At 44.1% G+C, this 16,538-nt stretch overlaps 1 protein-coding gene across 1 annotated transcript in view; it reads left to right on the top strand.

Annotated features, from left to right (window-relative positions):
- The window catches only part of LOC138963026 (uncharacterized), a 116,472-nt gene extending 103,946 nt beyond the window's left edge, over positions 1 to 12,526 (top strand). The window contains exons 7-13 of the mRNA XM_070335000.1: positions 598 to 696; positions 1,659 to 1,757; positions 4,940 to 5,017; positions 5,451 to 5,618; positions 6,069 to 6,239; positions 6,950 to 7,063; positions 8,522 to 12,526. Coding sequence (XP_070191101.1) covers positions 598 to 696; positions 1,659 to 1,757; positions 4,940 to 5,017; positions 5,451 to 5,618; positions 6,069 to 6,239; positions 6,950 to 7,063; positions 8,522 to 11,680 — 3,888 coding nt within the window. The 3' untranslated portion in view covers positions 11,681 to 12,526. The remainder of the gene's footprint in view (positions 1 to 597; positions 697 to 1,658; positions 1,758 to 4,939; positions 5,018 to 5,450; positions 5,619 to 6,068; positions 6,240 to 6,949; positions 7,064 to 8,521) is intronic.
- Positions 12,527 to 16,538: the final 4,012 nt, after the last annotated feature.

Raw genomic sequence — 16,538 nt, forward strand, 5'->3', positions numbered from 1 at the left:
TCTGATAAGCTGTCTAAAATGAGTTACGCCAAAACTGATCAAAACTGATCAAAACTGATTCCATGACGTCCTCAATATGTGCCACTGCTCGAATGCTGGACTGCTTTTGCCCTTCTACGCTTTTGTCTTTTTGCAACCCCGCAACACTGAATATCTTAATGATTCTTTGGAGGGTGTGGCATGATGAAGTTCCATGTTGAATGTAAAATGTTAAGTTTAAGGTCTTGATGCCAAGGTCACAGAAAAGACTTGCAGATGTATTTCTGTTTTCCTTGTAGTTTGTATCTTTTGATAAGAGCTGTAAGGTTTGGATGGATTTTTGTGTGGCTGTTTATCTTCATATGACAAAAGTCATGGTACTATGGTCTTAAGCTCCTCTCCAAGTTTAGAGTCAGTGTGTGTACAGGGTTCTATATTTAGAAATGTATTTATGCATTCAAAGACTGTAACTACGCAATGGCCTATACGTTTTAAATATTACATAGTGCTTGAATCATTTAAGGTTATTTCTTTTCCAAATTTAGTCATTTTACTCTGTTGATAAGAGGTGTTAATCAAAACCATGGACATTTACAATAAACCGTTTTTATTTTGCAGTATGGTGACACGGCCTTGCACACAGCGGCACGGTACGGGCACGCAGGCGTGACGCGCATTCTGATCAGCGCTAAGTGCAAGCTGAACGTGCAAAACAAGGTTAGCCACTGTGACCTGCTAGCTGCTAGCGCTAGGCTAGCGTAACCATGGCACTATGTGCAAATGTCAGTGAAAACGTACAAACACTAACTCTCCTCTTACCCAAGTGCATTGAGGTCGGTTTCTGTAAATGTCACTGATGAAGAAACGAAGAGTGTGAGGCACCCCCACCAACCCCCACCATCACCCTCTCTTCCTCCTCATTTTTACCCACTACCCCCTTTCCTTTTCTCCCCCCCCCCTTCCAAAAAAAAGAGAAGGTTTTTGTGTGTTTTGTGTGGTACATGTAAATTTAAGGGCTTTGATGACCATCAGTCTGCCGTGCCATTAATGGGATTACACCTTGGAATGTTGTAGTGATTGCTGTGTGGAGTTCGCCTATACAGGCCTTAATTAGTATCGTCAGTCAAAGAAATGATGGCAAGAACAAAAATGTTTGTGAGGCCAAATAAAGATATATGTTGGTTCAGGGTAACCTGACCAAAAAAGATAGGGTCGGTTGGTCGGCTTTTTTTCTTTCTTATTTTTTTTTTCTTATATTTTTTTTAATTTAGTCGATTTTAAAGGAGGTTACTTTCCTTAGTCTCGGTATGGTTCGCAAACTGTGCCAAAAGATTTTGTTTTTTTGATAAATGAAATAAAAGTTTTAGGGTCGGCGGGAAAAAATAGTTATTAAATGAAACAGGAATACAAACAACATAACAATACAACATCTTCAAAGTGTGACAGTTTTTAGAGACACTGATAGTGAAATAAGGCCATATAAAAATATATACCTAAACCAACATATTTTAGTGTCTCTTAACTGTCACATTTTGAAGATGTTGTATTGTTGTGTTGTTTTTATTCCTGTTTTATTTAATAACTGCAAGTCCTGGTTGTTATCAATGTTCATAAAACTTCTTAAACATTTGCTCTGAACACAGAATAATGCCTTTATTCTTTTTTCACCACTCTGACAGAATGGAGACACAGCACTTCACATTGCCGCAGCTTTAAAAAGGAGAAAGATCGCCAAGATTCTGGTTGAGTCACATGTTGACCTCCATGTCAAAAACAAGGTATGTACATCCCATTTAAAAAAAAAAATTGTAATTCATTTATTCATTAAACATTACCAAACTCAGTAACTGGCATCTTAAAAGCGAGTTACATCCACGCTTCTAAGATAAGTTCATTATTTGTGTAACCGAGTGCCGAAACACCACAATCACCTTTGGAGGCGAAGTCCAATCAAACAGGATTGAGAATTTTAGAGCTTATTTCTAAGCCCTATAAAAACTGTTATGCATTTGCAAAGGAATCCATGAACATACAGAGAGACAAAAGCCGCCAGACCCCATCACAAACAGAACTCTACAATCCACAGGTGTTGCCTACTTCAAAGGCGAACAACTCTGCAGAGTCTGCTGTGAAGGGCGACGGTAGTCTCCCTGTCACACTCGCCCCCGTTTGAATGAACTTTGTCCCCAAAGTTCCGAACCATGGACCCGCCAAGCTTAGGTCCCTCCCAGGTTCGTGGAATGGGAACAGCACGAAAAATGATTCAGTGGCCATAACGCCATTCCTGAACATATCATGTCGAGTCCCATCCCTGTCGACGACGGCAAATGTAACCGAGTGCCGAAACACCACAATCACCTTTGGAGGCGAAGTCCAATCAAACAGGATTGAGAATTTTAGAGCTTATTTCTAAGCCCTATAAAAACTGTTATGCATTCAGAGAGACAAAAGCCGCCAGACCCCATCACAAACAGAACTCTACAATCCACAGGTGTTGCCTACTTCAAAGGCGAATGTCAACTCTGCAGTCTGCTGTGAAGGGCGACGGTAGTCTCCCTGTCACATTTGTATCAGTGTTTGTCTACTGTCTGTCTACTTAACAGACTACTGCGTCGACGTAGTAGTAAATGTAACGTTTTGTTTTGTTAACAATAAACGTTTTATTAACCAACAATTCTTCTTGTTGTTGTTTTTGAAAACAAAAAATTAAAAATCGCACTCTGAGTTTGTCTCAGGAGGTTGAATATTTTAGATCATTGAACATATCTGAGTGTATACAGTATTTATTAAATCAAAAGAAAGGTTATGTGCACACATAATTACATTAAAGTCAGGTTCTTTTTCTGAAATGTTTATCTAAGACTAGGTTTTGCCTGAAGCTGACATTTTAGGTGATCAGAAAGAAATTTACCCTCGCTGCCTTTCCTTTTCCGTTTACACCCTTTTCCCCAGATTCATCAAAGGTGTATTAAAATGTCCAATTTGAAGAACAAAGAGTCGGGTTGCGTTAGAAGTCCGGACTTGAGAAAAGTTTGACATTCTGCCCCCAGCCGGTACAGTGGAACCCCCCTTTTAAGACCTCCAAAAATCTGAGATAATGGGGTCTTGATAAGGAGGGAGTCTTGAAATGGGGGTTGTTTTACAGAGGTTATGAACAGACAGTATGAGACCCCCCGCAGGTTAGGGGGAAGAATTTACCCGATGCTCCCCAGCATGTCGTAAGAGGCGACTAACGGATTCTGTTTCTCTTGTTACCCTTGTTAAGTGTTTCTTGTATAGAATATGGTCAATGTTTGCAAAGATTTTTAGTCAAGCAGTATGTAAGAAATGTTAAGTCCTTTGTACTGGAAACTTGCATTCTCCCAGTAAGGTCATACATTGTACTACGTTGCAAGCCCCTGGAGCAAGTTTTTGATTAGTGCTTTTGTGAACAAGAAACAATTGACAAGTGGCTCTATCCCATCTCCCCCCTTTCCCCGTCGCGATATAACCTTCGTGGTTGAAAACGACGTTAAACACCAAAGAAAGAAAGAAAGACAGTATGAGAAAACAGGGTCTTAATAGGGAGGGAGTCTGCAATCGGGGGTCTGGTGTAGGGAGGGAGTCTTCAGTCGGGGGTCGGGGGTAGGGAGGGAGTCTGCAATCGGGGGTCTGGTGTAGGGAGGGAGTCTGCAATCGGGGGTCTGGTGTAGAGAGGGAGTCTGCAATCGGGGGTCTGGTGTAGGGAGGGAGTCTGGGGTCTGGTGTAGGGAGGGAGTCTGGGGTCTGGTGTAGGGAGGGAGTCTTCAATCGGGGGTCTGGTGTAGGGAGGGAGTCTGCAATCGGGGGTCTGGTGTAGGGAGGGAGTCTGCAATCAGGGGTCTGGTGTAGGGAGGGAGTCTGCAATTGGGGGTCTGGTGTAGGGAGGGAGTCTGCAATCGGGGGTCTGGTGTAGGGAGGGAGTCTGCAATCGGGGGTCTGGTGTAGGGAGGGAGTCTGCAATCGGGGGTCTGGTGTAGGGAGGGAGTCTGCAATCGGGGGTCTGGTGTAGGGAGGGAGTCTTCAATCGGGGTCTGGTGTAGGGAGGGAGTCTTCGATCGGGGGTCTGGTGTAGGGAGGGAGTCTTCAATCGGGGGTCTGGTGTAGGGAGGGTGTCTTCAATCGGGGGTCTGGTGTAGGGAGGGAGTCTTCAATCGGGGGTCTGGTGTAGGGAGGGAGTCTTCGATCGGGGGTCTGGTGTAGGGAGGGAGTCTTCAATCGGGGGTCTGGTGTAGGAAGGGAGTTTTCGATCGGGGGTCTTAAAAGGGGGTTCCACTGTAGCAGTGACTTGTTCTCTCTCTCTCTCTCGGTGCCCTGCCAGCGGGTGAGAAATGTTGCCAGGTAATGTTGGTCAACACGCAATGTGTGCACATGCAGGGGCTTGCACCGGGGTCCACATTTTTCTCCCTGCCTGTCACTTGACCCAGCAGATTGAGGTTGGGTGAGAATTGTAATGACGGGGAATAGGCCTTCCCTCTGTCTGATCCTTGTGTCAATTATTACTCTCTTCTGCGGGAATGGGATATTTGCTGGTGGGAGTTGTGGGTTTTTATAGGTGCATTGTGTATGCATGTGAACAATTTTGCGTTCACTTTATGCATTTTTTTGCAAAGCAGCTCACCGGCAAGCTTGCAAGAACTAATACGTTCATGAGTATTGTACCTTATGGCTAGAACTTGATTGATATGTTTCTGTCTCTGTCTGTCTCTCTGTCTGTACTCTCCCTCGGCCTCTCTCTCTCTCTCTTTATTTCCAGATTTTTCCTTTTGTGCAGTTGGCATTTCAGTGATTAATTTAACAGCTATTTTTTTGTTCAGGGAAAAAACAGGTATAGTTCTATTTCATACTGTGTCCCCTGTGCTGTCAACTAAGGTGTAGTTCTATTTCATACTGTGTCCCCTGTGCTGTCAACTAAGCGCAACGTCTTACTTTTTTTCTGCAGCAAAATGAAACTGCGGTAGACGTGGCCCGGAGGAAGGAACATCCAGAAATCATTCTCATCATCAATTCTTTGTCCAGGGTAGGTTATGTGTAGTGTAATACATTTGCGTGCGTATCTAATTTAATAAGATTTAACTTTACTTTTGTAGATTTTTTTTTTAATTTTATTTTTATTTTTATTTTTTTTAATAGTAGCAAGAGAGCAGCTGGAAAGTGATTGCACTGGCTTGCATTTAAGAGATGAAAGGTTTTGGTTATTTTTCCTCCCAAACAAATTTGTCTAGAAAGCCGTATATAAGGCCATTTAAGCTCTGCATAGATCAGCACCAATGGTTAACTAATATATAAACAGGACATAGAATATTTTCAACCCCAAGTCATGTTACCTTTTTGTATGCACACTTTGCAGGTAAACTGATATTTTTTGTTGTTGTTGTTGTACATAAGTAGATCTTTTGCCATCTCATGTTCAAATTTTGACGTTTTTTTGTGTCATTTTCAAATTTATTTAGCCTCATTCTACGGGCCCGAAACCAAGAGAGGTGCCAGGGGTGACCTTCAAAGATGACATTGACATTGAAGACGGCCCTGTGGTGTGCCCTGACGATGACATGCCCATGAAGCCCGAGAGACAGGAGAAGGAGAGAGGCCTCTTTTCCTTCTTCAAAAAGAAGAAGAAAGTGAGTGGGACAAGTTTTTCCTCTGTATTCAGTAACTGAAAATGCTATACAGGCATTAATGTCATTGAGGTATATGTAGAAATACAATGGAGCCTGCCCTGGTGACCACCTCTCTAATGCCAATACCTCAGAGGATCCTGACAAGGTTTTTTCTATGTAATTCACCTGTCCATAACGACCACCTGTTAATAATGACCATCTGTCCACTATAACGACCACTTTTGGTAGGTGACCCCAAAGGGTGGTAATTGTTATAGATTGGTTTGACTGCAGTCACAACATTTTAATTACCAAGGAGAGGGGGGGGGGGGGGGCATCGATAAATTTGGACACCTATTTCCACACACCCCATGTCTCTCTATCTATCCCCAGAATCATGTCTCATACCTTTCACCCACATCACAGGAGCTGTAGATTTTTTTTTTCTCACCAAAACCTACTTTTTTTCAGGACAAGGAGAAAGAAAAGGCATCCCAGTCAAGCGCCACCCAAGCAAAGAGACCGGTCCCCCCAGGCAAGGTTCAGCCGACGCCAATCCGACCAGTGGCGGGATTCTTCAGCCAGTACGTGCCCAGACAGGGAACTCAGTACTACAGGGATCTGGCCGGCAACGTCAAACAGGTCAGTGAAAGTGGTCTTTGACCGCATGTTATTGGTGTTGGTATAACTGTGCATGCGTTTGTATCCTGGAAATGATAATTTTAATGATTTAAAATTATTATGTCTGCATTCATTTTCAATATTGGTTTAGATTTGTTGTTTTGGTTTCTTAAATCCTCCTTGGGCCAAAATCTTTATCAGAAACTTGTGAAAACAACCTCCAACATCCTAACCACATACTCCTCATCCTCACCCCTGCCTCATTCCCCCGAACCCCAGTTGATGGTGACACAGCGTTCTAAGTGTCATGATGGTGTGCGTTGTGTTTGCAGGGCAACGTAGGCTATACACCCCAATACATACCCCTAACCCCACTCCTGTCTCGTTCCTCAAACCCCAGTTGATGGTGACAGAGTGTTCTAGGGCTCTTGAAGGTGTGTGTGCAGGGCCCGGTGGGCTATTACACATACCCCTAACCCCACCTCTGCCTCATTCCCCCAACACCAGTTGATGGTGACAAAGTGTTGTAAGTGTCTTGATGGTGTGTGCAGGGTCCAGTGGGCTACACCCCGGTGTGTCAGTGTGATGGTGACACAGTGTTCCATCTAAGTGTCATGACGATGTGTCAGTGTAATGGTGTCATGATGGTGTGTGTGAGTTTTCAGGGCTACACCCCGGTGTGTCAGTGTGATGGTGACACAGTGTTGTAAGTGTCTTGATGGTGTGTGCAGGGCCCGGTGGGCTACACCCCGGTGTGTCAGTGTGGACCGGCCCTTCACCAACTGGAGAAAACCATGCACCACACCAAGGAGGAGCTGTATGAACACATCGACGCCTCGCATCAGGTACGATATGCTCAGTGTTTAAAACCAACCTCAAATAAAGCCATCTTAAGGCCTCTTCTGATTGGCTCAGGCACTCATGACTGTGCATTAATGTAGGAGGAGAGTTGTTCTAATTTGGGTCAGATACGCCGATTCTGCAAAAATCACATTTGAATCATACCTTGTAGTGCAAATAAGATAATTTTGTGTTAATATTTTCTGAAACATTTTTTTACTGATTCAAGTTTCAAATGTTTTGGTTGACCAAAGGGATACGGCTCAAGTTACGTCTTAGCTGAGGGAATGGGTTTTTGAAAATGGTGTGATGTCAGAATATATTTGCATACTGCATGAAGAAAAATTGGTAAGTCCAAAGGTCAAAAGATATATGCAACATGGTTCTAAGATTTGTTGTCTTGATTATCAAAACCGTAAAAAATGTACATGTAAAATTGATCGTTTTGAGATTGTTAGTCATGGTTACTTACCTGTAATTAGTGGAGTATTCTGACGAAATGTAAGTATTTCTGTTTGAGTATCTGTAGCGTTTGTGAACACCTGTGTTAAAACAGTGCATGGAACCCCCTTTTGAGAATGCCAACAATCTGAGAAAACTAGATCTTAAAAAGGAAGGAGTCTTATAATGGGGGTACATTTACAGAGGTTATCAACTAAAAATCTGAGAAAACAGGCTCTTAGAAGGGAGGAAGTCTTAAATTGGGGGGGGGGGGGGGGGTGTCTAAAATGGCTGTTCCACTGTACCAGTTCCATATATAAAGTCCTGTGCACACCAACCAGTAATCAGCACGTGTGTCAATAACTATTCTACAGTGTCTGTCTCGCCCCTCAAGTGTGTCAATAACTGTTCTACAGTGTCTGTCTCGCCCCTCACGTGTGTCAATAACTGTTCTACAGTGTCTGTCTCGCCCCTCAAGTGTGTCAATAACTGTTCTACAGTGTCTGTCTCGCCCCTCACGTGTGTCAATAACTGTTCTACAGTGTCTGTCTCACCCATCACGTGTGTCAATAACTGTTCCACAGTGTCTGTCTCACCCCTCATGTGTGTCAATAACTGTTCTACAGTGTCTGTCTCGCCCCTCACGTGTGTCAATAACTGTTCTACAGTGTCTGTCTCGCACCCCACGTGTGTCGATAACTGTTCTACAGTGTCTGTCTCGCCCCTCACGTGTGTCAATAACTGTTCTACAGTGTCTGTCTCGCCCCTCACGTGTGTCAATAACTATTCTATAGTGTCTGTCTCGCACCCCACGTGTGTCGATAACTGTTCTACAGTGTCTGTCTCGCCCCTCACGTGTGTCGATAACTGTTCTACAGTGTCTGTCTCGCCCCTCACGTGTGTCAATAACTGTTCTACAGTGTCTGTCTCGCCCCTCACGTGTGTCAACAGTTCCACAGTGTCTGTCTCTCCCCTCACGTGTGTCAATAACTGTTCTACAGTGTCTGTCTCATCCATCACAGGTGCTGCAGGACCGCATCCAGCAACTCGACATTCGCACATCCCAGCAAGCCCACTCGCTCGACCACCTGACTCGCGAGCGACTGGAAGCCGAGCGACGAGCGTGCAAGGCAGCCCTGGAGGAGCGGTTGCAGCGCGAGCGCCACCACACAAACTACGTGGTGGAGACTTACAACGAAGGCGTGCAGACCCAAGTTCAAGGCTGGCTGGAGGACCGCCTGGCGTCATACGGACACTGCCTGGATCATCACCATGATGACTCCGCTCTTCCCCCCAGGCACATCTTCAGCGACATCCACTTGGGCCCAGACGGGGGAAGACTGTTTCGATCTCGCTCCGACGAGACGCTGTCTGTGTCAGACTACAGCGGGAAGGGCAGGAAGCGGCAGTTCTACGAATCTCGTAAAGCCGCCATGGAGCAGATTCGGGGCTGGAAAGTGCCCACAGGGAATAAAGACTCCACCAGGAGGAGAGACAGAGGAGACAGAGGTCGCAGCGCGGACAATCTCCTTAACAGAGACGTTGTTCAGTCCAGGGAGCGCAATAACAACACCCCCTCTCACAATAACAGAAACCAGGGCATGGCCGCCAGTACTGGCAACGTGGTGACAATGGCTGAAGTGCACAGCAAACCTCACGACAGGGTGGCAGACGGTGCTTCACCCAAGTATCAGGGTGAAGGCTTGCTGGGTAGACAGGCGGACAACTCGGGGTATGGCCCTGGCGGTCGTCAGACACCCTCGTACGGTGCTGTTCCCAAACGCTCGCTTCACTTCAGCCCCCAGCCCCAAACTTCCACACACCCACATTCCAGCCTCCAGGCTCATTCCCACGGCAACCTAACCTCCAGATCCCCTAACACTAGCTCCGGTGCTTCCCCCAACCAGCCTAGTCAATACCCGCCAACTGCCCAGCCCCGTCGCGGTATTCTTCGCAGCAGAACCGACGAGGGGGGTCTCAACGAACGTGCCCGCTCTTCCACACGCCAGCAGCCAAATTTAGACGAAAGGGGTCCTCTAGGCGAAAACATTCACGGACTTAACCCTGCTGGGCGCGAGGGCCCCTTAGTCAATAATCCAGCGGCCGCATGGCGAGGAGCGAGTACTGGCAACGGTAACGGCAACCAACAACACAACCCGCTGTACGGCAACGCCCAGTCTGTGCAGGACACAGACAGAAGCGTTGCTGCTTACGGAAACATGGATGTTGGTGATTCGCAGCGATACCGATCTAGAACCCGGTCCACAGATGCTGTCTTGGACGGTGTGGACGGTAACTACTCCAGCGTTAGGGTTCGCAGTAGGAGTGAAGAACGTGTGTTGGACTGCCCTGAAGGCGCGCATTATCAGTCCCAGTCCACAGCGCCTGCCGGTGACTACTCTGGATATGTGACCGACTCCGGGATGAGGAGGAGTTACCATGACCACTCCAACCAGCAGTACAATCCTTACAGGCCAGTGTCTCAACAGGGCGGGAATCCTGCACAATGGTCTGGCGCTAACGTCAGATCTGTATCGGACGAGAGAAACGGTGGTAGGTTTGTGTCAGGTGATAGGAGTGACGTGTCGAGGCCTGGGTCCAAGGATAGGACCCCTAACACAGCAGCAGTTCAGGGTTATGGCAACGTGCACAGACCTCTTTCTGCTGAAAGGACTTCTGGATATTTCACAGATTCTGACGTGAAACGCAGTGCTCAGGGTGGCAGCTTTCACCCTTCCAGTAACTCTCCCTACGCAACTCCACAGTACAGGCCGTCGGACCAGCCATTGGTCAACCAGTCTGGTTCACGTTACAGAGTACTGCCCCCTCTTCCACCACCAAAACCTGTGGGGAACAAGCCCCACCCCCCTGTGCCCCCAAAACCAACTGTGAACCAAAGCACTGTGGGTAGTCAAAGTGTGTATGACAGATCTCAATCAATTCCTCCCACTGCCAAAGAAAACTTGCCAAACTCCAGTATGCTTGGAGGTCGTAGCGCAACTGGTGGTAGTTTTGGTGTGCAGGGCCCAACAACAGAAAACCCTGCTAGGAGACCAAGTGAAACTGCCACACCTATGTCTTTCCAAGGCTACAGCTACAGTGCTAACTTTCGAGACAAATCGCCGACGAGGCGAACGGAAAGCCCCAGGGAACTGTGGGAGAGCAGTCGACAATTGGTGAAAGACAAATCAGCAAATAGCGGCAGTGTCGGTATGTTGCACAATCCTGCGCAAGTCACTGGCATTGACGCAAGAACTCCTAGTCCCTATCAGAGCCAGATCAGTGGAAACAGAAACTCTGTCAGCAAATCTGAGACCAATTTGACGAAGGTTTCAGATGGCTCGTCACCCCGAGAGCCAGTGTCAAGCGGCCACTACTCCGTGTCGAACGGCTGCTTGAGGCACGAGTCTTACTCCTATAGCCCTGTGTACAACAACGGGGGCAGCAAGGAAGACTCGACCTGCAGCAGCAACCAGGACTCGGGCTACAGCAGTCGTATGGTGGACGGACAGCAGGTGAGAACTGTGGGGGGAGGGAGAGGGAGGGGGGCAGAGTCTACCACACCCTCCTCCTCCTTCAGTACCGACAGAAGCCTCTCTCTCGGGCCTCCCAGCAACACCAGCTCCCCCTACATGCACATGGGGGGAGGCAACTCTCACAGCGACTACGTCCCCATGGGACGGAACTCTGCTGACCTCCCATCTCCTCGGGGAATCAACCCATACAGGAACTACCCACAGGGAAGTAGCACCCCCACCCCCACCGCCTCCAACCCCCAGCAGCAAGACTGCCAAAAGATGGCACTGAGAAACCCAAGCTCAGATTATCAACCTGTGAGAAATGCCACCCCAGACTATCAACCCGTGAACTCAGGGCTGAAAAGTAACCGAGATTCTCAACTAGTCAACTCAGGTTTGCCAAACGGTGGCCCAAACCCTCAGCCTTTCAGCAACCCATCCCAGCAGCTTCGTTCTGGCACCACCCCTAGCTCTCAGCCCAGCTCAGTAGCGGCAGGGGCCAACGTTCAGAAACAGGTGCAGGGGTGGTACCAGAGGAAGCTTCTGGAGGCTGCTGAACGGCTGAGGAACAGCGATCAGTACAACCCCGTTTCGGACAACAGTTTTGGTAGTTACACCACCGTGCACATCCGCTACGACCCTGTGCACGGCAGTGATGTGTAGAGGTGGGAAATTACTTCCCCCGTGAGAGGAATCGAATAACAAGAATGACGACAACAGTTCTTGTGGCTACACCACTGTCCTCGCCAGTGTGCATCATGCAGTTTGTGTGAAGCCTGGTATTAATTGGGCAAAGTCGACTTCGCGAAGCCTACTTCACAAAGCTCGCTACACAAAGCTTGGCACTTAATTTTCGGTAAAAAGACTTTGTGAAGTCTACTTCACGGAGCTGGCTACACAAAGCTTGGCACTTAATTTTCGGTAAAAAGACTTTGTGAAGTCTACTTCACGGAGCTGGCTACACAAAGCTTGGCACTTAATTTTCGGTAAAAAGACTTTGTGAAGTCTTCGCGAAGTCAACTTCCGGCTGAATGAAGGACGGCCTTTCGAGTTGGAAATGACTTCACCATGGTTGTACAGGGTGGGCCATAAAAAGTGTCCACATTTAATTTGTTAATATTTTTCCTGTAAAGTGATATTTTCTTTTCTGTTTCAGATAGAATTTGAGACAAGCATCTTAGAATTCTTTTAAAGCCTGAATAGATCGCATTCCAGTACAGGAAAGGACCAAAATCGTTGAACTTTACTTTGCTACCAATTCTGTGGTTCTCGCCCAGCGCTCTTTTCGGAGAGAGTTCCCTGGCACACACTGTCCATGTGCGAGAACTGTGAAGCGCCTCGTGGATAAATTCAGGAACACTGGTAGTCTCGCAGATAACAATAAAGGACATAGTGGTCGACCAGTGTTCCTGAATTTATCCACGAGGCGCTTCACAGTTCTCGCACATGGACAGTATGTGCCAGGGAACTCTCTCCGAAAAGCGCGCTGGGCGAGAACCACAGAATAGGTAGCAAAGTAAAGTTCAACGATTTTGGTCCTTTCCTGTACTGGAATGCGATCCATTCAGGCTTTAAAAGAATTCTAAGATGCTTGTCTCAAATTCTATCTGAAACAGAAAAGAAAATATCACTTTACAGGAAAAATATTAACAAATTAAATGTGGACACTTTTTATGGCCCACCCTGTATATATTACAAACAATTGAGAGGCTGGTTTAAGCAGGATAACATAACTTGGTGTGCTGGCTGCAACATGCCTGTGCTTCACTGTTCAGCATACTCTTGTTATAATATAATAAGTTGCCCAAATTTGACAGTGGATTATGTTACTCAGTAACGCTTATTGTGCATATGTATATTCTTGAGAATTAGTCCAACCCCAAGGAATGCAAGGGGGTAAACCTTTTTTTTTTTTTGGGGGGGGGGGGGGGTGAGGGGGGCGGGATGGATGATGATACAATCATAGATGGGATGTGTCTACAGGGTTTGGTGATGATATTTATATGTAGTGAAAGGCAGCAGAGACTTTGAAACGTATGCACTGGGGTTAACATTATCAGAGATAATTGTTGTATTTATAAATCACGTTTAACAACTGCATGTCATGTATAGATCATGTTTAACACACTATTGTAAAGGAGACAAATTATGCCTGTATACCCAGAGAGAGATGAACCTGTTGAGTGCAATTAGGATTGTAGATTAATACATGTAAGTGATGTGACCCTGAGACTATTGTACAGTCAATTTTTGTCTCTCTTTATTCAGGGCTGAAAACATTGTGTCGTATAATTATATTATTATTTTATTATGGGGAGCTTATATAGCGCGAACCACAACAGAGTATAAATTGTGTACAGGGAAAACTTGACACAGCCGGTTTAATTTCATGCCAGCTGTACAGTATTGTAAATAGCTAGTAAGTATAAACAACGACGCAAAAGATGCTGCCATTAAGAGAAAGTGATCTCTAAAACCATAGCATTTATTTTAAACGTAAATAGTACTGAAAATAGGCCTAAAATGTCATTATCATACTAGCATTTCAAGAGGCTGATGCCATTACAAAACAGTGTATCAAAATGCTTCAAGTCACATTCTCATTTATACACTGGAGGCACACTGTGTAAGATAAACTAGTCCAATATGAAATCTAAAAGTCAGTCACCTAGTATATTTCAGAAACGTATACCGTTTCTTCAAAAAATCAGAAAATTGAATTCTTACATTCATCCATGTTTGTATGAAAATCTTATTCAGTGTAAACAAAACTTTAAACTCACTAGAAAATCAGAATCTGAAACCAAAGAAGTTCATTTTATTCTGTTTTATCTCTGGTGGTTTTTTTTTACAATTTGTCATTTTTCATAACTTTGTTTGATCATCGGTTTCCCTCCACATCATTAACTCTGATTTGAATCCTCTCTCAATTAAATCATAATTTAATATTAAAAAGTAGGACCATCTGCTGTAAAATAAGTCAACAAATTCAGCAGAAGCTTCATTTATGCCTGTGCATCTTTATCATTCATTGGCTTTTTACATCAGACGTAGTTATTAAGTTATTCAACACTTGCTAGCAATTTTTTCATTCTGTTCTACAGGGGGTACTACAGTCAAACTTGTTTATAATGACCACATGCCGACCTGACCAAAAGTGGTTGTTATAGTCAGGTGATTGCAATAGCAAGGTTTGAAATTATGTCAATTTGCCGGTGCCCTTCACGACAGGTACCTTTTGGTAAAAATATTAACCAGTTTACAGTGGTACCTGCCCCTCTGGTGATAGGATATATATACTTTCCGATGTCCTTTCCCAGTCTATTCTCTTGTTTGGATCAAGTATACCCCTCCAGTCTGTAAGCATGGCTCAACAAGATTTTGCTCATTATCTCGTGGTCAAAAAGCAAAGAAGTTAACAGGAAAATATCAAAAGAAACAATAGTTTTTAATGTTTTGTTTCTAAATGGTAGTTTGAAAACTGCATGTGCAATATTTTAGCATGACTTTTTGTTGAACCAGAGGGACTTCTAAAACAATTCCTAGCAAGTGTTGAATGGCATTTTGCTGCTAGTTTCACATGTAGAAAACCCATCATTTCGTAATAATCAGCAATGACAGTGCCCACTTTGAGGCTGCTATGTAAACTGTATCATCTTTCAATCCTATGTTACATCAAAATGGCAAACCACTATACTTGTTAAACATTGTTTTCCTCCAAGATTTAATCCAATTCTGGCAGTGACTGGTCAATAATTATTTAATGCCGAGTTATATTTTTCACTATGTCTTGAAGTTCCAGCCACTGAAGAATAATATTGTGATATTTTCCCCACAGTTTATCAATCAAATTTTTATCAGTTTCATTTTAGGTACAGTGTGTCAAGGTTTTTTTATGTTTTTATTTTTATTTTGTTATTTTGTTGAGAATCTCATTTTTTTTAAATGCACAAAAGACTTATGCATGGTTGATAACGAGAAAGAAAATGTAGAGTTGAGCTACTAGTGTGACTGATGAAATTGTAAATTATGACCTAATGTGACCATCTATTGAAGGTCATATATCTTGTTTAAAATTCATTGCCTGAAAAATGACTACTCAAGACACAGCTAATGATTCATGTGACTTTTAGTTGTTCTTCTGCAATATTTTGAATGAACAAACATGGTGGTTGTGGGCAACGTGAGTGACAAATAGGCAGCTTATGAACTTATTTGTCACACGAATTAACGTCAAACAGATTACTGGAAATTGTTGACATAAATGTGTAGTGATTGTAACTGTTTTTATATTAGAAAGGTTTATAATTAAGCTTTAAATGAATCAAATGGCATTGTTTGAATGTTGGACAGCTCATTTTCTACATGACTTTGTTATTCAAATTTTTGAAGACATGCATGTAAACAAAAGGGTTGTTTGTTTGGATAATGAATTCCATTCTTGCGCTTAACGCTTAACGAAGAAGGAGATGTTCCTTCTCAAATTTACATCAAAATATAACCTGTTTGCGGCATCTCGAGCGAATCCATTTGCAGCATTTTCTTTTAATTACATACAGCATTAATATCTGGAGAATAAATCCAGCAAGAGTAACTTTCGCCATTCCTAACTGAACTGTACATTTTAATGTGTGTGATACTGATAGAGCTTGAACGCGAAAAAAGATGTTTTTCTCTTTCTGTCTCTGTAATTTTCTGTCTTTGTCTGTCGGTTTGTCTGTCTGCCTGTCTCTCTCTCTGAGGCTCTCTCTCTCACCAATGCACACGCTTGAAAAATATCTTTGAATGAATAAGTGATATTTTTTTTACACCTGTATAGTTTAGCCTTGAAAATATTCACACATTTTATCTTGTTAGAAGACTTGACCAAACATTCCACACAAAAAAACACCAGCCATGTTTTCTATCCAATGCTGGTGATCGGATCAGCTCTTAGAATGCAGTTGTAAAAATGAAAGGTCTTTCTTGTTAAAGCCATACGTGCTTGTAGACCTGTGACTCTCTTAAACAGCATTGTGAATCTTCTGTATAAAATTTATATGATAATGAATGTGAACATGTATATTGTGACAGTTTAACTCAACCAATGGCAAATAAATGTTTTATAAGACCAAAGCTGTGTGTGTGGGTGATGTGTGAGTGACATGTGTGTGCGTGTGTGTGTGTTTCTGTGCATGCATGCAAGTGTTTTTGAGTGTTTGTGAGTGTGTGAATAGCATTATGTGTGTGTGTCACTGGATGGTAAACACACTGCAACTGTAAGAAAAAACCAACCTACTAACAAAGAAACAAAATTTAATAGCCTTTCACACAAATTCCCTATGTAGGTGTGTCTGGCTATGTTATAAATTTGAGGAGCAACAACGAAACTAATTAATTGGCTTTTGAAAGAAAGAGGGGACATAATTCATTGAAAGAAAGAGGGGGCATAATTCATTGAAAGAAAGAGGGGGCAGAATTCATTGAAAGAAAGAGGGGGCAGAATTCATTGAAAGAAAGAGGGGGCAGAATTTAAACCGGT

The sequence above is a fragment of the Littorina saxatilis genome, linkage group LG3 (assembly GCF_037325665.1).
Source record: "Littorina saxatilis isolate snail1 linkage group LG3, US_GU_Lsax_2.0, whole genome shotgun sequence".
NCBI lineage: Eukaryota > Metazoa > Mollusca > Gastropoda > Littorinimorpha > Littorinidae > Littorina > Littorina saxatilis.